General features: G+C 43.3%; 1 protein-coding gene and 1 long non-coding RNA gene across 2 annotated transcripts in view; both read right to left on the reverse strand.

Moving 5' to 3' along the window:
* The window catches only part of LOC138945672 (uncharacterized), a 52943-nt gene that overhangs the window by 6599 nt on the left and 22324 nt on the right, over nucleotides 1-24020 (reverse strand). The window lies entirely within an intron of this gene.
* LOC138945671 (uncharacterized) lies at nucleotides 16254-17808 on the reverse strand. Its single transcript, XM_070317161.1, has 3 exons — nucleotides 17652-17808; nucleotides 17239-17376; nucleotides 16254-16493 (listed from the first exon to the last, which is right to left on the reverse strand). The coding sequence occupies exons 1-3, from the start codon at nucleotides 17786-17788 to the stop codon at nucleotides 16331-16333; spliced, it is 438 nt and encodes a 145-aa protein (XP_070173262.1). The 5' UTR covers nucleotides 17789-17808; the 3' UTR covers nucleotides 16254-16330.

The raw sequence follows: 24020 nt of genomic DNA on the forward strand, positions 1-24020 counted from the left end.
GATGGAGGGAAAGAGATAGTGGGATGGAGGCAGAGAGAGAGGAGGGAGGGAGATAGGGTGGGAGGAAGAGAGTGGGAGGGAGAGAGAGGAGGAGGGAGGGAGAGAAAGAGAGTGGGATGGAGGGACAGAGGGGAGGGAGTGAGAGTGAAGGAGGGAGAGAGAAAAGTCGATTGTTGGCGGTAGGGAGGGAGGGAGAAAAGGAGGCAGGGAAGTAGTGAGATATATAGAGAGAGAGGTAGGGAGGGAGAGAGAGATGTGGACTTATTATCTGCTTATCTAAGCACTCTAAAAAGTAGAAATTAACACAAAAGATGTGCATTGATTTCTTCTTTTTGATGAACGAAAAATATCATTTTTGAAAAAAATGGACTTACTCGGTTTTGTCAGCACACGGCAGAGTTACCAACTCTGTTGTTTGATGGCATCTGACTGGCGCAATTTTTTTTTTTTTTTTAAACGGAATCAGGGGATCTTTCTTGCTGGAAAGTTCCGCGGCAATAGCGGGTTGCGGCAATAGCGGGTTGCAGCAATAACGGGCCGCAACAACAACGGGCCGCGGCAATAGCGAGTTGTAAGTTATGTAACCTTTGAGAATACCGATCTATGCACTAACGCATTGTCTTATTGTAGTGTGACTGTCCGATATTGCGTACTCCTAAAAATCAATGATCAAAAAGTTTGAACTGCTGTAATCGTGTTTCAGCATATGTCTGACCATAGATGTGTATTGACAGGATCGCCAACTCGTTGCGCGCGCTCACCAAGTAGCGGAAAGCGGAAAAGACGATTTTGACAGTAACTTTACTTCCGGTGCAGTCTTTCAACACATGGAGAAGAAGGAGAATTTCGAAGGGGAGGTGGAGTTTGTGGCTCAGGTAAGTGAAAAGCAAACAAAGCAATACAAAAAGATCATTGCTGATGATTCAAATGAGTCATGTGAATCAACAATAAAGATTGATTGTGGACGGCACGTCATTATTTTTGTTTTTAACACTTGAAACGCGAGAGCATCTGACACACTGGTAAATCCGAAGCTGTGCACGCAAGCTGATCAGCAGATCGTTTTTCTGCAGAATTCTCGCTCACATCGGCCACTATTTTAGCTCAGCGAACCGACAAATTTGCAACAGAACAATTTCTGAATGTTAGAAATTCGGCTGTAGATTTATAGATACCCTTTCTATTCCATGGTTGTTTTTTTTCAGGGGGAAAGTACCGACATCTCAATCGCTGAAAAGATGACAGCATCACCACAAAAGAAACTCCAAGAATTGCCAAAAGTAAGTAAAAATATTGACAGATCTATGTAAAAGACTATGAAAATGTAGAACTGGAACAACAGATATTCAAGAAATAACCGATAAGTGATATATTATAACTGAACCATTGATTGATTTGAATGTACATCATGCATGGAAGTTAAAAATGGTGCAGGAACTGAAGTCAGATCAACACATCAAAAAGATCAGTGCAATATATTTGTTTTCTCTCCCCTCTAGCATAATTCTGTTTTGATATATATGCTTGATGTCTTCTGTTGTTTTTAAATTCATTGTCACTTCTAAATTGCATGCTTTATTGCAGAACGCTTGTTCTTTCAACTGCCTTTCACCGGAGCTCAGAGAGCTTGTCGACCTATTCTCCACCAAATCGTTCAACTTCAAACGTCTATCAACTGCCATTAATAGCTATCATCCAGCTATTTGTATGGACAGTTAGACTTATTTCTCTAGAAATTTTGTTTTACTAAGGGTTTATTGTTCTGCTTTTTTTCAGACATTCCGTCCCGCACCAGAATTGCCAGAGGTTGTTGCAACTACAACTTTGAAGAACTGTGTCGTGATGTACAGCAGCTTCCCGAGTCGTGGTGCCTCGCGAAGAACGAGGTGAACCAGGTGGTTAAGGTTGTTGTGCTGGAGCCTGGAGGCCAGCTTGGTTAAGGTTTGACTTTGAGTCAGCATTTTCAGTGATTTTTCTACGCAGCCGATAGTGTTTGGATAGTAAAGGAAAAAGTCCCTCCCGAAGCAGCGTGCTGCAGTTTAGACTGGCTTGGCGACAGTGTTGAAGTGAGTGACAAGTAACATTTTCAGCAAATCGCTTTGTGTTACAATTATTCAACACCAATTCTGAGCCAAGAGAATGATTTTTTTTTTTTTCATTTGGAATGTTGTGTTTTATAGGTTAGGTGTGGAAAATTGGATTTGACTGTAAAGCTCTTTAGCAGAGAATGTAAATAAACTTGACCAAGAAATTATTGCGACAAATTTCAAACTCCCAAATTAAAGCATTGATTAATTCCCGTTAATTAATTAATTAAATTAAATGTCACAAGAATTTATGCTTTAATTTGGGTGCAACATGTTGAAACTTTGTTTGAGAATGTATCTACTTCATTGATTAAATCTATGCATGTGTATGAATAGGAATCTTTCTTGTGTCAAATTGTGCGAATTAAGACTGAGTGAGATAGTGAATGTTGGTACATTACAGGGCCGGACTAAGCAAAGAGGAGCGGGGGGGGGGGGGGGTGGGTTGCCAGTGGTGGTCCAGGGGGATGTTCCTCTGCCCCTTGTGGGGGTCAGGGGGCGAAGCCCCCTTAAGCTGAAGGGTAGGTCATATTCTGAGATAGGAAAATGGTCGCTCCTTACATGAAACGGCATAAAATAAACAATAATACATTTTTTTTAAATAAGTGAGGTACATGTTTAGGTTGGGGAGGGGGGTTGCGCAACCCCCATAACCCCCCCCCCCCCCCCCCCCCCCCCCCGGTAGCCGTAGTCCGGCCCTGCATTAATTGTCACTGTATGGTGTGTGTGTGTGTCACTGTGACCAAAGATACACATGCTCTATTTGAGTTCATACAACTTCCAGTTCCATTCAAACGTTTAACAAAGTGTTGCTTTCTTTCTTTCTTTCTTTATTTGGTGTTTAACGTCGTTTTCAACCATTCAAGGTTATAACAGTGTTGCTGGTATGCGACTGAACATGTTCTATTAGGAAAGCAAAGCAAATCCCAGTGTACATAGTGGTCAACATAAAAACAATCAGACGCATCGATGCAAGACATTTATCAAGTGGCTGACAATTGATTTTGAAATGAAAACTGTTTGCAAAATATCTCGCTGTCAAAATTATATCTTGAACAAGTACACAAAGGAATTAGGTTTGAACCATAGCAAAATGAATATGTTTCAATTTTTCATGTTGCAGACTTAAATTTACATGGACTCATGAAAATACAGAACAGGCACTGAACAAGCCATGTGATACAATACTGAACCAAATACTGAAATAGGAAGAGAAGTACATTTTAACGACAGCAGATTTTAACACCAAAAATCGACACCTAAGACAACAATCAAGAAGTTCAAATTCAATGTACATGCACTTGATCAGATAGGATAGTTTGTACTGCATGAAGAAAGATCATACACAACACACTACAGAGATCCTTCCTGATTGTTCTCAACATTGTATGTTTTCAGCTTTTTCCTCAAACTCCTTTCTTTCCATGTGCATTGTCACGATTAGGTGACAGGGATCAGGAAAAGGTCACTCGGTGGGGTGCCCTCTCTTGATCCAGTGCACAGAACGCGTCTGTTACCGGATGTGGTTTCTGCTGACAGCGCCAAACAAGCACGAGATTTCTGTTTTGCACGCATTTCACGGGGATGATTTTTGCTTGGCGAGGCAGAATTGTCGATAGCTGAATTTGTTATGTGACAAGGTCAGTCACGTGTTATTCTCAAGGTTGTCTGTCTGAGACACAAGAACGGCGCACTCGACACCCAGCGGCCGTAGAAGAAGGATCGATACAGGGGTCTATAGAGTATGATGGTTTTCACCGAATAGAGTATTCGGCACTCTAGAGTATCTTCAACAAGTTATCACCTTCTTACTGGCACATGTTTTGCTGAGGACGAGTCGTCAAATCTTTCCTTCGTCGTGCGATGGTTTTTCGCATAAGTATTCGACAAGGGGTTTCTGGATGTTGTTGTCACTGTTGACGAACAGAGGCCATTCCAGGGAGGAAGCGGGTTTTGCTTCCATGAGAGTGCTACATTCATAGGCTGTTTGAGGTAATAAATCATTATTTAACGCTGTTGACGAGTCTGTGTTTGTGGAATGAAATACTCTCTGTTGTTCTCTCCAGGTTAGCGCATAATTTGCTCTCTGTGACGCTAAAATACTAATCTGTATATGGTTTTTGCAGATAGGGAGAGAAAGACGAAAAGACGGCTGTTTTGTTGTTGTGAAAAGTCCATTAATTTGTGCAGGCCCACGTGCTCGATGAGATATGTAAAGATGACATGTTTAAAGGTGGAGGGTGAGGGGTAGATGACATGTTTAGTGCACCGATGCTTTTCTGTTTGCAGCCTTCGTTTTTCCTAACTACTGTTCGGCTGCCTTCTGCGGGGACACGCTAACCAGCACACCGGCTAACCAGCGAACCGGCTAACCAGCTAACCAGCGAACCGGCTAACCCGTTAACCAGCGACTGGGTGCGGCGCCTGATGTCTCCACTGTTCCCTGCTTCGTCACTACGCTAAACCAGCACTTCATTCGACGGAGCAGTTGTGGAGGCTAAAAGACTAATTACAGGACGTCCACCCAGTGGCGAAAGAAAGCTAAGTGCACTCATGTCTTATGCACCCCGTTGACCACCGTTGTCTTTATGTTATCTGTGATTATACTCGAGTAGGGACGACGTGGGGTGTGTGACACCTGCATGAACTAGCAGTTTTGGAAAAAAACAGTCGTATTTTCTTATCTTTACACGGGATCAGCGTGTTACTATAATTTTCTATTCTAACTGGCATTTTGTCAGTGACCATTAGTTTTTTACGTCTTGTGAACGTAAAAAGAACATATTTTGAGTGAAGTCTCGAGGGAGGTGGCGAGTTTTTACATAAACAGGCGTCTGAAACTTATACTTTTGTTGTCTCTATTAAATTGTATGACTGCGAGAGTGGATCGTGGTGTGGTTAGTTAGTTAGAAGTAACTAACCGTTTCATAATCGCCTTATGTGATATATTGAAACGTGACATGCATTTCATTTGTCCAACATTGTATGTTTTCAGCTTTTTCCTCAGTCTTTTCTTTCCATGTACATTTCATTTTGTCCATCATTGTCTTCAGTTTGTGGTGGAGTCTTATTTTAAAAAAACAGAACATTTTGCAAAGTGTCTTCTTGAACAGCTTGTGAAAGATCAAATGAATACAAAGTGTCATAAAAACACACCGGAACAGCATCACTGTTCCTGCATGGTTCAATAAAGTCATCTGCTTTTGCCTGTGTGTTGATGCACAGGTTTCCCAGAAAATATGTTCCATGGACATCAAATCACCAAAGGGAAGTAATCGCTCTTTATGCATACGACATGTGTAATAGATTAAGCGAGAGTTGTACGGAACCGTTTCTCCTGGCACGAGAGGATGAAAGTCGCTTGTATATTTCAATGCTTGTTATTCTCTCAGGTGCCAGGAGAAAAGGTTTTGTACAACTCTCGCTTACTCTATTACACAGTCATGTCGTATGAATAAAGAGCAATTACTTCCCTTTGGTTATTTGATATCATCAACGCTTTGCCTCATTCTGTTTAAGATTTCTGCTTTGTGTTGCATGGACAGACACATCTGCAATACATTGGGCTTGACAAAGGTCAGTTTGCCCTTGTTCAGCATGCTTGTCATGTCAGGGGTGGTTTCACTCTCTTCACTGTAGGATTCAGGTGCGCAAGTCAGGGCTTCCAAACACTGCAATTTCTCATCTCTGTACGCACTCTTTTGGAGACACCAAACTCTCTGTTTTAGCTTTTTGACAACACATCCTCCAACATACTTTGCATTGTCCTCTTCATCCTCTTTGATTTCTAATGCACTTACTGGTTCCCTAGTTTTTCTTCATAGGCCTTTAAGACCAACAGTATAAACATGTTCAAGGCAATCCAGGCTGAAACTGCAGGGGATACTGTCAACTCAGTAATGCCTGAATGCTGGGTTGAAAAAGCAGAGTAGTACCTGGCCCACGCCTTCTCCTTGGCAGCATTCCCAACCTTGCCTCAGGGAACTAGGCAGTCATGAAGAAGCAGAAGTTTCTCTTCCAGATCTGCACCTAAAACACAGAAAATAAAATATTATAATTAAAACAACACACAAATATAGCAGAAATCAACCCAAGAGTGAAACTGAAGATGTAGATGCATGCACACAATCAAAATCAACACACGACAACAACCCAAAACTACACTTTACATGAATGGATGTAAACATATTAAATTTTGTATTCCATTTGTCGTTATAGAACGTGTTGACAAACCACTTTCATGAATCCTTATCATGTCTTTCAACTATTTGTCGTCTGTCATATGAGCGTTGATGCGTTGAGCTGTCGTTATGCGCCATACATGGCCCAGCTCATCCGGCTTCAGCGTGTTTTTATATCGGAGTGATCCTTCTCCTAGACTGGTGGCTTTACAGGGCTGTCGAGTCCAGTCTACCCGGCTATTTGGCCATAGCTGGCTGGTTTGTTTATCTGAGGTGACCTTCCCCAGGGCTAGAACTTAAAATGCGGCTCTTGTTCGCATGATGCTCCCGTCATTGGACACCTGGGGTATTTCTTGAGTGTAACAGTGCCACCTGTTACCCCGCCCCCTCCTGTTGGAAGCACCGCCAGTTGGTCCGCGACTGCTTATTCGTCCTGGCAAGCCTGGCTTATTTCGCAGCTAACCTCCATATCTGAAGGCCATCACACTATCCGCCACCCGTGAACGCGCATGGTTGGGGGTGGTCGCCCCTACTGTCCCAGGGTCTTTCAACTATGACATGTGCTATTAATGATCCTAAAAAACACATCGCTACACCACATCACAACGCCAAAGTTCTTGGTGGATCTTTTTCAAATTTGGACACCGTATTCAGCTACACCCCGGACACAATATCATCGATGAGATATTTCAACACGTGCTCTCAGCGCGCAGCGCTGAACTGATTTTGGTTTTTGTGTTCATTTCACCATTATCAGCAGGGACGTAGCACACCTAATAAAAGTGGTAGGGCGGAAAAAAATGGAAGACAAAATGCTGAGACAGCTAAGGAAATATGGGGCTTACACTACCGCCCCCCCCCCCTTCCCGTCCCCTTGTAATGGTCTAAAAAAGAAAGAAAACATGATGCGATTTCGTGCCTTCTGAGCTCAGTTCCATCTAATCATCTTTCCATCCTCCACCAAACAACGGGCTGGTGAATGTATCAGTGATTATCAATCGACTTACATTTATATCTAAATTCCGATACGTTGAATGTGATGAGCACTTACTTCAAATGACTTTCGTCTTCATTATTGTCTAGTGTGTTAAAAAGCAAGGATTGACAAACTGGTTTACTTCTAAACAAGCAATTTATTGATCCGTCCAGCCATCAACATTGGCAGCCTGAGTGATGACTGAAAAATAGAGGGATTTGTCAGAATATTTTTAGCGCGTTTTCGATCCATCACAACCAGGATGCACACTTGTGTCCATTGTTCAATTCTCTCTCTACATGTTGTTTCATGTGACACTGTTAACCCCACAAGTTACTGTGTTACTCAATTGTTATGGCGTACTTACGGTTGACACACAATCACTCACCCCTCAGTCTGACCCCAGCTTCACACACAGAATATACAAAACATTTCTTTCCTTCATTGTTTCTCATGGGAGCAGACGGACGAAGAAGCAATTTTCACTAAATTGGCGCCAATACTTTTATGGCCTGACGGAACTCGTCACGTGTGACGTTCTCGTCAAAATAAGACGTCATCCTATTCCAGCAGTTGACCAAGACTAACACACAAAAAAAAAACCAAAAAAACCGACCTTATGCCATCGCGTGAATACTGCGTGGGGTGTTCTGTTGGTAGATCTCTCTCTCTCTCTCTCTCTCTCTCTCTCTCTCTCTCTCTCTCTCTCTCTCTCTCTCTCTCTCTCTTTTTTTTTTTTTTTTACGGAAAAAGTGGTCGGGCGGTCGCCCTACATGCCCTACCGGGTGCTACGTCCCTGATCAGTAACTCTTCCTTATCTTCTCCAGGTTTTTAGCGTTTACCTCCCTTCCTTCGTATGGTGCACTACAGTTTGAGGGAGGCATCTTCGGATATTCCCGTTCTGTTACTATTTTTAGAAGGTCACCGCAGTGTCCAGAACGTAAATTGGACCCGTAAATTATCCTCACTGTAAAAGTGCAAAGGTCGAATCAATTTATAGCCACGCGAAAAATACACTGTCATCTATCTCTTTATAGATACGGCTTCTCTGTGTTTGTGTGTGTGTGTGTGTGTGTGTGTGTGTGTGTCTCTATGTGAGCAACACCTGTGGATTTTTCAGTTCTGTTTGTGATGTGGTCTGGCGGCTTTTGTGTAATATTATGCGAGCTGACCATTCCCCGTCAGCAATCGATCTCTCCCTTTGCTCAAATGCCATAGTCACTGACATCGACTGGAACGTTTTCCCGGACGCCCTCGGCTCCGATCGCTTACCCATTGTTCTTACCTTCCGCCACTTCGCCCCTAATCGCAATAACTCGGAGGTCAGAAAAAAGTACAATTACAAACAGGCAAATTGGGACAGCTTCCGTGCGGAGCTCGAGGGTGTCAGGGAGGAAACTCTCCTTACGGATGACATCGAAGCCTCTTACAATAACATACGTCAATGTATACTCACTGCTGCCAATAATCACATTCCGCTTAAATCAGTAAATCCTAACTGTAAGGCCAAAAGGAATGAGTGGTGGAATGCAGACTGTGATGAAGCCTTGGCAAACAAGCGATATCACATTAAGACATATCTCAGGCACTGCTCAGACGCTAACTTCACGAATATGAAGTCAGCTGAAATACAATTTAACCAGATCACCGCTGAGGCTAAACTTTAAAACTGGGAAAACTTTGTCCACAAAGAAACTAAAGATTACAAAGACTGTGGCAAAATCTGCAAGAAAATCCGCAGATTTAAATGTAGATACAGAACTAAAGAAAAGCCACTACTATCGGGTGATAAAATGACCACAACCGACTCTGAAAAGGCAAACCTATTAGCAGATACCTTTGCCAAAAATAGTCAATCAAAATCCCTAGATACTGAACGACTCAATTATAGGTTAGATCAGGAGAAGGGTTTCACATACCCCCCAGATGACAACCAGTTGCCTATAAACTGCATGTTTAAGGCAAAAGAAGTCCAAAACGCCATCTCTTCTGTGAAAGACCCCAAAAAATCCACAGGTTTAGACCCAATATCATATCACATGATAAAACATCTACCACCTAACTTTGTTAAGTTGCTCACTCAGTTTTTCAATCTATGCTGGTTAAAGGATACTATCCCCGCAGCGTGGTCAGACTCACAAGTAGTAGCAGTATTGAAGAGCGGAAAACCGGGCAATCTACCTGGCAGTTACCGCCCCATATCACTAACCCCCCACCTCAGCAAGATCTTTGAGCGTGTGGTGAACCAGAGGCTGGAGTTCCACCTCAATAAACACAATATCATTCCTACATGCCAGGCAGGTTTTAGGCAAGGTCGTTCGTGTGCGGACCACATTGTGCACGTCACTGAAAAAATCAAAAAGACCTTGGCACATAGTAATAATTCTCTTCTTGGAACCTTCTTTGATATTAAATCTGCGTACGACAGCGTCTGGCATGCTCGTCTACTCCTAAAACTCGGCAGAATCGGTGTCTCTGGCCACATGTACCAATTCATCAAAAACTTCATCAGCAATCGCAAGATGTCTGTCCGAGTGGGCTCTTCGGTGTCCGAAACCCATGCGCTGGACATGGGGGTTCCCCAGGGCAGTATCATCGCGCCAAACTTATTCAGCATCATGCTCTATGACATTACTTCTGTTAAGGTTGACGGTGCCAGTGTACTTCTGTATGCGGACGACCTCGCCTTAATAGACACTAATAGACCACGCCATAACAGAGTTACCAACACTGTTGACTTATCTTCTTACCAAACTAAAATCGACAACCTCTGTCAATATATGTACACCAACGGCTTCCAACTAGCCTCAAATAAAACAGTCTTTCTTGTTGTCTCCCGTAGACAACTGTACAGGAACTGCAGTATAAAGATAGGTTGTGATATTATCAAACCGAGCTCAGAAGTTAAGTTCCTCGGCGTTATCATCGATACCCGACTTAACTGGACCAGTCATATCGAACATCTGATCAATAAAGCCAACAAGGATCTTTATATCATACGCTACCTGGCGTCCCAATCCTGGGCCAGAGGACGTAAGTGTGTCACAGAGGTAGTGCGGGCATTAATTCGCTCCCGCCTCCTTTACGGGTGCGAAGCTTATTTCGCGACGCGCCCGGCGCTCATGAAAAAACTGGCTATTATAGAGTGCAGGGCGCTCAAAATAGCTCTGGGACTCTCCCAACAAGCGAGTAAGAGTCGAGTCTACAGCGAGTGTGGGTGGCTGCCCCTTGTGGATGAGATAAAACTCCGTTCAGCTCAGTATGCTGTCAGAGCCCACGCGGTAAAGAACTCTGCCTGCGAGGTCCTGACTGACTTTTTTCCTCAGCACCAAAATTATGAGGCCAACACCAAACATAGCACTCAACTCTTGGCCAAAACGCTACCCTTATCCGACACAGTAAACCGCATTCTAGCCGATAGCGGGGTGAAGGTCAGTGAGCTGGCCAGGGTCCCCCCGCCCTCCTACCCGCCTTGGCTTGAGGAAACCCCTACTATCATATACGACAGTGAAGATAATACCACCAAAAAAGATAACCCCGTCTACCTAGCTACTGTTACAAAAGAAACCCTAAACTACAAATTCTCGGAGCATTTAAAAGTCTTTACTGACGGATCCAAATTTGCAGACGGCAGCGTTGGCTGCGCCTTTGTGATCCCAGATCTTAAAATATCAAGGAAATATACTCTTAATAAAGACATCTCCATATTCTCAGCCGAGCTATTTGCCTTGCTCATGGCATGCACTTTCATAAATGACCTCCCAGTCACACCGCGTGCGGTAGTTTTCTGCTCTGACTCGCGCTCTTCATTACAAGCTCTGCATCGAAACACATCAAATCGGGCAGAGCTACAAAGAGAAATCCTCTTTATATGTCACCAGTTAATCTCATCCGGCACATCCGTATCATTTCTCTGGGTCCCCTCTCACGTAGGGGTCCGGGGAAATGAACTGGCGGATGTCGCTGCCAAAGAAGCGGCAGAATCTAGCCCAGCTAACACTAACATCGGCTACTCAGTAACCGAGTTCTACAGTAAAATCCGTAAACTCATTCGAAGTCAGTACGTAATATCTCTGTCCCATCAACCCATTGATATGAACGATCTACACCCCGATCTCCCAACAAACCTCCTCACTATCTTCAGACGCCTCCGTGCCGGCGGCTGCCGCTTCCATATCTTTAACAAGTCCTGCCATTGTGGAGAACCCTATTCATTTCAACACATTTTCGCTCCATGCGCTACAAATAGAATTACCTTTAAAACCTTATATGACCATATGCAGCTCCATGGTCTGAGTCCCCAGGATTATTTGCGCACTAGTCGCCAAACTGTACATATTGTTTTTATTACCACGGCCTTCGTGGCTTACATCTTAATCCTTTTATTTGTAAAAAGTTTTGAGATTTATTGTTCGTGTTCCTCTTACTTGCTCATCTATTTGGTTTTATTGGTGATCCTGAAAGGTTCCACTTTTTAACTCGATTTGAATAAAATAAAATAATCATTTTACAAACCCGTTATTCAAGATATAGAATACAGACTTATAATTCTTACCAAGAAACATCTTAACTACTTTTCATTTTAACAAATTCCACAGAGCATTATCAACTCAACCCCACCCCCTGCCCTCCTCTCCTTATTTTTTGTTTCTTTCTTTCCTCTTTCTGAAAGCGGACAAACACTCAAGTCCTTAATGGCTCAAAACCGTAGGACTTTTAATATTAATTTTAACGTAATATTATGTACTGGCCTTCCTTTGAAAAGCCATAACAGTTCAAAAGGGCTTAGAGATAAGCTCTAAATTGCTCAGTCCTGTTTGAGTGGAGTTCGCCTCCAAAGGTGATTAACACGGTTACATTCGTCGACAAGGATGGGACTCGATATGGTCAGGAATGGCATTATGGCCACTAAATCATTTTCGTGCTGTTCCCATTCCACGAATCTGGGAGGGACCTAAGCTTGGCGGGTCCATTGTTCGGACCCGGCGAAGCTGGCGTACGGCACTAAGTACTTCTTCCCGGCGAAGCCGGCTACCCGGCGAAGCGGGTATTCATTCTAGTATCTATATATATATATACGACTTGTGTCTGTGTGTGTGTCTGTGTGTCTGTGTGTGTGTCTGTGTATTTGTGTGTTCGACATGCACGGCCAAAGTTCTCGATGGATCTGCTTCAAATTTGGTGGGCATATTCAGGTAGACCCGGGACACGACACAACCTGGTCGATATTTCAACACGTGCTCTCAGCGCGCAGCGCTGAACCGATTTTGGTTCGACCTCAGCTATTTTGGTTCCATCTCAGCTACCCGGGCCCCCATACCGACACACCATAGCCGCTACACCACATCACAACGCCAAAGTTCTCGGTGGATCTTTTTCAAATTTGGACACCGTATTCAGCTACACCCCGGACACAATATCATCGATGAGATATTTCAACACGTGCTCTCAGCGCGCAGCGCTGAACTGATTTTGCTTTTTGTGTTCATTTCACCATTATAAGTAACTCTTCCTTATCTTCTCCAGTGTTTGGCGTTTATCTCCCTTCCTTCGTGTGGCTTTCCCGTTCAGTTGTAAGTTACTACTATTTTTAGAATGTCACTGCGCTGTCCACTGCGCTGAGCGTCTTCGGATATTCCCGGCGTTCTGTTACTGTTACTATTTTTAGAAGGTCAACGCAGTGTACAGAACGTAAATTGGACCCGTAAATTATCCTCACTGTAAAAGTGCAAAGGTCGAATCAATTTATAGCCACGCGAAAAATACACTGTCATCTATCTCTCTATAGATACGGCTTCTCTGTGTTTTTTTGTGTGTGTGTGTGTGTGTGTCTCTATATGAGCAACACCTGTGCATTCTTCAGTTCTGTTTGTGATGTGGTCTGGCGGCTTTTGTGTAATTTTTAACTCGATTTGAAATAAAAAAAAAATAATATTACAAGCCCGTTATTCAAGATATAGAATACAGACTTATAATTCTTACCAAGAAACATCTTAACTACTTTTCATTTTAACAAATTCCACAGAGCATTATCAACTCAACCCCACCCCCTGCCCTCCTCTCCTTATTTTTTGTTTCTTTCTTTCCTCTTTTTGAAAGCGGACAAACACTCAAGTCCTTAATGGCTCAAAACCGTAGGACTTTTAATATTAATTTTAACGTAATTTTATGTACTGGCCTTCCTTTGAGAAGCCATAACTTGCTCAGTCCTGTTTGAGTGGAGTTCGCCTCCAAAGGTGATTAACACGGTTACATTCGTCGACAAGGATGGGACTCGATATGGTCAGGAATGGCATTATGGCCACTGAATCATTTTCGTGCTGTTCCCATTCCACGAATCTGGGAGGGACCTAAACTTGGCGGGTCCATTGTTCGGACCCGGCGAAGCCGGCGTACGGCTCTAAGTACTTCTTCCCGGCGAAGCCGGCTACCCGGCGAAGCGGGTATTCATTCTAGTCTATATATATATACGACTTGTGTCTGTGTGTCTGTGTGTCTGTGTATCTGTGTATTTGTGTATTTGTGTATTCGCCATGCACGGCCAAAGTTCTCGATGGATCTGCTTCAAATTTGGTGGGCTTATTCAGAGAGACCCCGGACACAACCTCATCGATGAGATATTTCAACACGTGCTCTCAGCGCGCAGCGCTGAACCGATTTTGGTTCCACCTCAGCTATTTTGGTTCCACCTCAGCTACCCGGGCCCCCATACCGACACACCATAGCCGCTACACCACATCACAACGCCAAAGTTCTCGGTGGATCTTTTTCAAATTTGGACACCGTATTCAGCTACACCCCGGACACAATATCATCGATGAGATATTTCAACACGTGCTCTCAGCGCGCAGCGCTGAACTGATTTTGCTTTTTGTGTTCATTTCACCATTATAAGTAACTCTTCCTTATCTTCTCCAGTGTTTGGCGTTTATCTCCCTTCCTTCGTGTGGCTTTCCCGTTTGTAAGTTACTATTACTATTTTTAGAATGTCACTGCGCTGTCCACTGCGCTGTCCACAACGCTTCCCTTGCACCCGTAAGTTGTTCTTACTGTCAAAGTGAAAAGGTCGAATCAATTTATAGCCACGCGAAAAATACACTCTCACCTATCTCTATATATTTATAGATACAGATATGCATATATATATACGGCTTCTCTGTGTGTGTGTGTGTTTGTGTGTGTGTGTGGGCAAAAACCTGTGTATTGTAGAGTTCTGTTTGTGATGTGGTCTAGCGGCTTTTGTCTGTCTGTATGTTCTGGCATGTGAGAAGCCACAGCAGATAATATAGGGCTAAGAAATAAGCTCTAAAATTCTCAATCCCGTTTGACAGGACTTCGCCTTCAAAGGTGATTGTGGTGAACCGCCACGCTGTCTGTCTCTGTCTCGCGCCGTTCACCCCAAATTCCCGTTTCTGAGTTACTATTTTTAGAATGTCACTGCGCTGTCCAGAACGCTTCCCTTGCACCCGTAAGTTGTTCTTACTGTCAAAGTGAAAAGGTCGAATCAATTTATAGCCACGCGAAAAATACACTCTCACCTATCTCTATATATTTATAGATATAGATATACATATATATATATACGGCTTCTCTGTGTGTGTGTTTGTGTGTGTGTGTGTGGGCAAAAACCTGTGGATTGTAGAGTTCTGTTTGTGATGGGGTCTAGCGGCTTTTGTCTGTCTGTATGTTCTGGCATTTGAGAAGCCACAACAGATAATATAGGGCTAAGAAATAAGCTCTAAAATTCTCAATCCCGTTTGACAGGACTTCGCCTGCAGAGGTGATTGTGATGAACCGCCACGCTGTCTGTCTCTGTCTCGCGATTCACCCCGGCGAAGCCGGGTATTCCTCTAGTTTATAATATATGAGGTTATACATGTATAAATGTATACAAGTTTTGAATTTGAAAGTCATTGATTCAGTGCCTTTGAATTGTTGTCGTGTTTTCAGGCTGTTCCTTGCAGCTCTGCATTACAATGAAAATGGGGACATAGGTGATGCGTTTGATGATCGAGGAAGGAAATCCACATGTGATAATGTATATGAACATCTAGGGTTGTTTTCAGTATTGTTGATAACATGTTTTGTTTGATTAAGGGTATTCAGCTGGTATTTCCTTGTTTTTCACTACCTTTTTTATTCATGGTTTTGATATGCCTTGACCGACGAGGTAATTTTATAGACGAAAAGGAATCGGTGCATATCATGTTTTATTTGTATAACTGTGTTTTAATTTTAAATGTTTCAAGCGCAAAAAGCATAATTGTAAAGTTATGATGTTTTGCTATATAAATGCTCATTTATTATTATATTATTATTATTATTCCCAAAAGCAAAGAAAGGAGAGTACAGTGTGAGAAAGTCCAAAGGGCCACCAACTTACGGTAAGTTACACGCAGGGTAACTGCAGACTGCTGTTTTTTAGCACACACACACACACAAGTAAAGATACTAATCTTTTCTCATACTCATATTTTTGTTCAGAATTCTGGAAATGTGCACAGTATGTAAACACACACACACACACACACACACACACACACACACACACACACACACACACACACACACACACACACAACTGCAGAGGGGAAAAGGCACAGAGAGAAAGATTACATTTACAGACTATCAATATTTTCCCAGTTGGGTATCCCCTATAACTGCAGCATTCTTCTTAGTTTATGCATTTCTGCAAGCATAAAAACTGAACTTGGTTCAGTACTGATAATGTCTTTTCACGACTATCTCATCCTGAGCTATTCATCGTTACATTTACAGGTTACGTGTCAAGACTGTGTCAACATCTCTGAGAAGCTGACCGAGAATCCAGGGGACTCACAAACTTCTCTCCCTGCGAAATTTCGTGACATACCTGACTCTTTGGCCGCTGCATACCACCACCCATTCAGAGAAAAAGCTGCTGCAACCTACAGTACAAGATACCCTAATTAACTGATCCCACATTTTCCCACTGCTGTTGACATCAACCACATACAGAACAAAATTCACTTGAATGGGATTACTGTTTTATTTTATAAGTGATGCATTTTATTCTAATTAAAACATACATTTTCATTTTACTATTTTCATGGAAGCTCGGGCCACTCAAATCCTCTGTAAGTATCCTCGGAAGGAAATGCATTTCTGATGGCCCGTACCGCACATGAAGGTAGAGGTATCCTGACTTTCCTCCCTAGGACACCATGACACCACCTCACCAACTGTCGGTATCCTATGTAGCGGTACTTCCTGGAAAATAAAAAAAAGAATCTGTGACATTAGGGTTTGTTGTGTACTCCAGCAGAGGGTTCTTAAAAAATGTGTGGAGAGTGGAGGGAGGAACACTTGTTCCTTGTGTATACAGGATTGACTAATGAGGGAATGGCTTGTTTCATGGTTGTGTGTGCGTGTATGTGTGATATTGTCTTTCATGACAAGATCCCTGTAAATCTTTAATTTTACCTCACTTCTATGTTAATAAACTAATAAAGATATTTCCAAAAATGGTGTTTTCTTTCCAGCATTAAGTTTATCTTGTTTCACACAAAGAGTATAAACACTGATTCACTTGTGGACTTCAGTGTGGAAAGATCTCAGGATACAATTTTCATTTTTACTGTTGATACTGATGAGTGTTGTGTATACTATTTCTGCACATGTTTGTTTGTTTTATAATTTGATTGTTGTTGTCCTTGTTTTTGTAATTGACCAACTTCCAACTTTGTCATTAATTTTATTAAGAGACGAAGATCAAGGATTGCTTTTCACCTGCTAATTAAAACAATCAATCTTCTGTCACCTTCTTCTTCAGGCGTGTGAATGAATGGATGAATATGTTTGTATGTCATGTGGAACAAACCTAGAAGTGTCTGCCACAACATTTTAGAATTTCCAGAATAGCTTTTACAATGTCACAAGTAGAAATAACGTTAATCCCAACTCATGAAATTAAAAAGCACATGTTTGGTAAAGAAAGATAAGATTTATCACTTACTCCTCAAGAGTAGCCTGGAAAGTGCCATGCTCCTGTCGGTACTGGTAATATGCTGTCTCCAGCACATCTGTGTTCAGGCAGACGCTTTGAAAGGCTGGGAGCTGCGTGATGCATGTAATGCCAGGGTTTTTGAGAGGTCTGCAAATATAACACTATTGTTATTACTTATTTTTAACTATAAATTAAGTATAAGAATTAAACTTCTAAACGCCACGATGAAGTTTAAAGGCTTTACAGACTAGTACATGTACTAGTAATGAATAGCCATTAACCTCTACATCTATATATATGTTAAATTTACAAAAGAGTCACACCTTCCCTTTGCTCTTTTCATAACATGTTATAATAAAATTAAATAATGATAGCCTCATTCTTCCAAACCAATAACATGCCAAGTGAAAAGATATACATACCTGCGACTGTTCAGCTTCTCCATGATTTTAGTAGACTCAGTGCAGCAGTTGCATTCCTCCACTTTCTCCATCACCACACAGTTGCCACATTCACACCTGAAAGTAGCACAAACTTCACTTGAATCATTCGTCTCCATTCTTCGACTAAGTATTGTGAATGTGCACACGTGGGAAGTATTCTTAGATTTCACTTGAAAGAAACAATAAGATTAATTCCAAAAATGTAACTTGCCACTGCTCTCTTCAGAAAGAAAAAAACACCGCTAGAAACGTAAACAATGAGACTTTCGCCTTCGTATCATCGTATGACTTACTCAATCTGAACCCCAACAAAGCCAGTGGGCCAGACCAACTCAGCCCCCGCGTCCTGAAAGAGGTAGCGACGGAGCTTGCACCGGCGCTAACACTATTGTTCCAGGCCTCTCTAAAATCGGGAGTGGTACCAGCAGACTGGAAGCTAGCCCATGTAACACCAGTGTTCAAGAAAGGGGAGCGTTACAGGCCGGAGAACTATCGTCCAATCTCCCTCACATCTATCCCCTGCAAGCTCCTAGAGCACATCATTGTGAGCGCCATCCTCACCTACTGCGAACAACACCAAATACTCTGTCCTGAACAACACGGCTTCCGACGGGGAAGATCATGCGAGACCCAGCTGCTAGGGCTTGTCGACGAGGCCTCGTTCGCGCTTGAGCAAGGGCACCAGGTGGACCTTCTAGTGCTGGATTTCTCCCGCGCGTTTGACAAGGTCAGCCACAGTCTACTCGTGCATAAACTCCGTCAGTACGGCATAGGTGGGAAAGTCAACGCCTGGGTCGAGGATTTCCTCGCCAACAGGAAGCAGTCCGTCGTCGTCAACGGGGCCATCTCAGAGCTAGCTCCAGTGGAAAGTGGCGTTCCTCAAGGGTCCGTGCTCGGGCCGACGCTATTTCTGCTGTACATAAACGATCTCCCGTCAGACCTGACCTCGACTGCGCGACTTTTTGCCGACGACACAGCGTGCCATGCTGACGTCAAGACAGCAGCGGACCAAAAAAACCTCCAAACAGACCTCGACAGACTGGCGTCCTGGGAACAGAAGTGGAAGATGGCATTCCATCCTGCCAAATGCACCACCGTACACATGACCCGACGCCGTACCACCCTACCATACGAGTACCAGCTCCACGGCCAGAAACTCCAGGAGGAGACCCAGGCTAAGTACCTCGGCGTCACCCTGACCAAAGACCTGAAGTGGAACACCCACATCGCCAACATCACCACCAAGGCGAACAGAGCACTTGGCTTTGCTAGACGTAACATCAAGCTCAGCAACAAGAAGGCCAAGGCGGCTGCATACAAGGCACTAGTACGACCCATCCTAGAGTATGCCAGCCCAGTATGGGACCCACACACCGCTGAAGACAGTGCCTCTCTCGAAAAGGTCCAAAGAAGAGCAGCCAGATGGGTGTCGCATCGCTTCCGCCAGACCTCCAGCGTCAACAACATGCTCGAAGACCTTGAGTGGCCTACGCTTGAGAGCAGACGGAGGCGAGCGAGACTAACAACCTTCTACAAAGTCCACCACGACCTAATTGTCGCAGTGAAGAGCAACCACGCACCAAAGCCAAGCCCACCCAAGTGCACGACCAGGCAGACCCACGCTCTGTCCTACGAAATCCCCCACTCTAGGACAGCCTACAGGCAGAAAACATTCTTCCCGCGCACCATTCCAGAGTGGAACCGCCTGCCTGTAGAAACTGCCACAGCGCCATCCCTGGCATCCTTTCAGGCCAGGCTGGCAACTCTCCACTGACCCATCATCCCCCCCTCCCTACCCCCAACCTCCCCCCCCCCCTGAACTTCACCCCTGACCAAGCAATAGACCGGAACCACCATCACCCAAGCGTAGCAGATTCATCACCATGCTGATGTTGGCTACCTATCACTAAGAAGAAGAAGATCTACACGGTAAACGTGAATTCGTTACTCACCAGTCTGTGTTCCCAAGGCGATATACGCCGTTGTTGTCAGCAAAATGATTATTTTCCTCCACATTCCTCTCATGTTCTTGTGCTGGAGGCTCGAACTGATACGGTACAACGCGATTGTTGTTCCACAAGTTGCCTGCACCACGAGTGTCCGCCATTTCGCTCTGTTCCCCTCAGTACGTCACAAGTTACCAGCTGGCGCTTCGGTAGTTCTCGGGTTTTCTCGGCAAAGTCCGGATCAGCAAATTTAGCTCGCATGTCGGTGGGCGTTTCCTTGCGAACGACAAAGCGCTGAGCGGTTTCAGTGCCGAAAAATGCCATAACTGGAAACCCTATTCACACACTCAAAACTTTGTTTGGAGGGTTTAGACGCACTTTAATACGATCAATCGGACCTATTATCAAGTTAGTGTATCAACTTTTGAACGAACTGCGCCCAGTAGTTTCCCAGCAATAAGCTGTTAAGTCCAGACAGACAGACAGACAGATACACAGACAGACACACAATTAAAGTCTGCCGGACCCTCCAACTGCGTACTCGGGGATAAAACATTAGACACTGCAGAGCCAACATCAAACTATTGAGCGAATAAAAATGTCCATGTGTGCGATGTGCAAGTGAGACATGGATGTGTTCATGACTGAATGCGTAAGCACAATGCAAGGAATGGCCAGAGAGGTATGTGGGAGGTGTGTTTATAACCTGCCCTGTTATATAGTGCTATATGTCTTATGTAAAACAATGTCCTGTTTGTATTATTGTTATGTACCACGCCTGAATTTCTCTGAGATAATAAAGTATTCTTATTCTATTCTTATTCTTAAGCGTATAGTCGTGATCAGTTGATAGGTTATTCTCCAGAGCTGTGGACCATTTTGTGACATGCATTGTCAGACCTTTACATGAGTATAACGTTTAATAAATGACACCTAGAATGTATTCTCTGTACTTTTTTCAGTAATACTCAAATTAGATAATGATACAGACATGTAATACAAAACATAGTATATATATTTTTGTCTTTTTGATCTAAAATAATAATGTTCAAATCCATGTCACAATCTTTCGTTTCCATGTTACAAAGTTGATGTCCTTTAAAACCCCGTGTAATTCACAAATTAGTAGACACATAAAATGTGCATCTATTTCTATTTTATATCTGCAGGCCAAGGATATTTATGGAACCAGTTCTTACAAATGAAATCAATTTGTATGGTTAAAAGGACTCAGTAAAGTAAAGAAATGTCAACTTCGTAACATGGTTTCCCCTGGTACACGTACACAGCTCTGGAGAAAAACCCTGATCGGTACGTTCCGGTATTTTACCGTTTTTATGTATACCGACGTAGAAAAGGAATCCTCCTCTTCTTCTTCTTCTTCTTCTTCTTCTTCTTCTTCTTCTTCTTCTTCTTCTTCTTCTTCTTCTTCTTCTTCTTCTTCTTCTCCGTCTCCTTCTCTTTCTCTTTCTTTCTCTTTCTTCTTCTTCTTCTTCTTCTTCTTCTTCTTCTTCTTCTTCTTCTTCTTCTTCTTCTTCTTCTTCTTCTTCTTCTTCTTCTTCTTCTTCTTCTTCTTCTTCGTTCATGGGCTTAGACTCCCACGTTCACTCATGTTTTTTTAGCACGAGTGGATTTTTACGTGTATGACCGTTTTTACCCCGCCATTCAGGCAGCATACGCCGATTTCGGGGGAGGCATGCTGGGTATTTTCGTGTTTCTATAACCCACCGAACTCTGACATGGATTACAGGATCTGTTCCGTGCGCACTTGGTCTTGTGCTTGCGTGTAAACACGAAGGGGGTTAAGTCACTAGCAGGCCTGCACATAAGTTGACCTGGGAGATCGGAAACATCTCCACTCTTAACCCACCAGGCGGCAGCGACCGGGATTTGAACTCACGACCTCCCGATTAGGAGGCCGACGTCTTACCACCACGCCACTGCGCCCGTCGAAAAGGAATCCAACCAGTAAGTGGTTCTGAATGCACCAGACAGTTGTTTGTATAAGAATAGAAGCTATAAAATATTGGTACATTGGTATACGTTAGTTTGACAGTCTGCTTGAGTGACCGTAACTTTTCTTTTTTTTTAAAGGTGGTCGTCTACATTTTTGCTTTTTTTTTCAATAATCTTTTGGTTAGATTTCGCTGAAAAGTTATGTCAGATGATGAATGAACCATGGGAAAAAAAATGTATAGCAAAAAAAATATATGTAAAAAAAGTTTTTATTTCTGAGAAGTGTTAGTAACACTTCCAATGTTTTGATTTCCATGTGCAGAGAGCATGTGCTTTGACTATAAATATCGACCAATCAAATTCATGTCACTATCCTTACTATGCTGACAGCCACACCCACACAGTCACAGCAACAATTTGACACTGGGTATTTGAGCGCTGTCCACGGTTTTCTTTTTAAACGCACGAAATGCACGGTATTCGAGAGGAGTTTTGCCCTCGGCATTTGCCAAATAAGGATATCCTACTACGTTGAGTTACTATAATAATTTTTCAATCGGCTACCCTGGCTTCGTCCTTCCTAATCAAAGGGTGGTGTATTTTTGATATTTGTAGGGAATAGACTCAGTATTTCAATGGTCAAATGCCGATTTCTGTACAAAAATGTAGACAAGGACCTTTAAAGGCTAGGAGCCGGTTTGTTTGGCTCGCGGTGGTCACTCTGACAGTCTGACCACCGCTTTGTTACCCGACAGCGGTTGTCCGAAGGGGGTGCTTGCATGGGGAGGGCAACACTGTGATGGGCAACTCCCCACGCGAAAAGGCACAGTCGACCGACTGAAATCCGGCTTTTTCATGAAATACAATTTTGTCAGATTATCGCATTTCACTCGTTCAACTGCAGTTAACCGATTGTGTTGCTGGCCAATGAATACAGCTCCTGGGGTGTCGTTTGACGTTCGCTGACGAATTTGTGACTGTCTAAACCTCTGAAAATGACCGTGACTGTTATGCTCGCGCTATCATTTCCACAAATTAACCGAAAAAAATTAACCCTAGCAACATCCCTAGGGATGTAGTACTGTATAATGTAGCAATTTTCGTCGTGGAGGCATATGATGCTTCAGTGAATTAATTCGTCAGTGTGTGTCTTTAAAAAAAAAAAGGAAAAAAGTGTGAGCACCATGCATGATCGGGACAGTATTGTAGCACTGCAGCAATTTTTGGCTCACGTAAGTGTAGCCTATGCGATCGTAACTTTGTCTGTCTGTGCGTGCGTGCGTGCGTCTGTGCGTGTGTATGTCTGTGGTAGAAACTCTAACATTTGAAGACGTCACATTACATTGACGTCACATTATGACGTAAGAGGGTCACGCGAAGGAAGTACTGAAAGTCTCGGTCATTATTATTTTGAGCGCGCCGAGACTAGTTGGCAGTCGTGTAGATCTAGATCTAGTGTCTCGCTTTCTTGCACAGTTTCACCTATGCTCTTTCTCTCTGTGTGTGTGTGTGTGTGTGTGTGTGTGTGTGTGTGTGTGTGTGTGTGTGTGTGTGTGTGTGTGTGTGACGGAGTGATTGAGTTTGTGTTACTGTTTGTCGATTTCTTACGTGAGCCTTGATGGCTTCGCCTCTTGTTTGCTGTGTTTGCCTTGCACGTTTTGCGTCGATTTATCAAGACTTTATAAACCAAGACCCTTTTCCCCAAAATGCAAAATCAATCATCACCAACAGTCAGCGTCATGTAATTTGCACATCTTCTATTTGTGTCGTTTCAGAAGCCTACAGAAAATCCAAGAATGATCTGTGATCTTTGTCCATCCGATATCTTCAACATTCTTGTGACAGCCATAGCTGATTCTTCGGAAGGTGGGTTCTAGCTAAGGTTCACTGGATCTGCAATTATTTCCTAATCTTATTCACACATGTGTTTGTTTTTGTCTGGGCTGTTTTACCTTTGCCAATGAGCCTGTCTGACATGCTATATTATTTAAAGGGTTAGTTGAACTCTCCACTGCTTTGTTACCTGTTTATAACAATACCCTTTATCCTTTCTCATTTGTGTGTGTGTGTGTGTGTGTGCCTTGTGCGTGTGTGTGTGTGTGTGTGTGTGTGTGCCTTCTGCGTGTGTGTGTGTGCCTTCTGCGTGTGTGTGTGTGTGTGTGTGTCTTGTGCGTGTGTGTGTGTGTGTGCGTGCCTTGTGCGTGTGTGTATGTGTGTGCGTGCGTGCGTCTGTGTGTGTGTGTGTGTGCGTCTGTGTGTGTGTGTGTGTGTGCGTGTGTCTGTGTGTGTGTGTGTGTGCTTAAGGACTGCACGCATAAGAAGTAGCTAGCTTAGAAATTACCAAATACGCTTTGATGTTCTGTCATAAAAACAACAATGAATGTGCAAATGACATTTGTGCTCGTATCCCTGATTTCCCACACCCTACTTCTTGTATCCCTGATTT

The sequence above is a fragment of the Littorina saxatilis genome, linkage group LG13 (genome assembly GCF_037325665.1).
Source record: "Littorina saxatilis isolate snail1 linkage group LG13, US_GU_Lsax_2.0, whole genome shotgun sequence".
Taxonomy (NCBI): Eukaryota; Metazoa; Mollusca; class Gastropoda; order Littorinimorpha; family Littorinidae; genus Littorina; species Littorina saxatilis.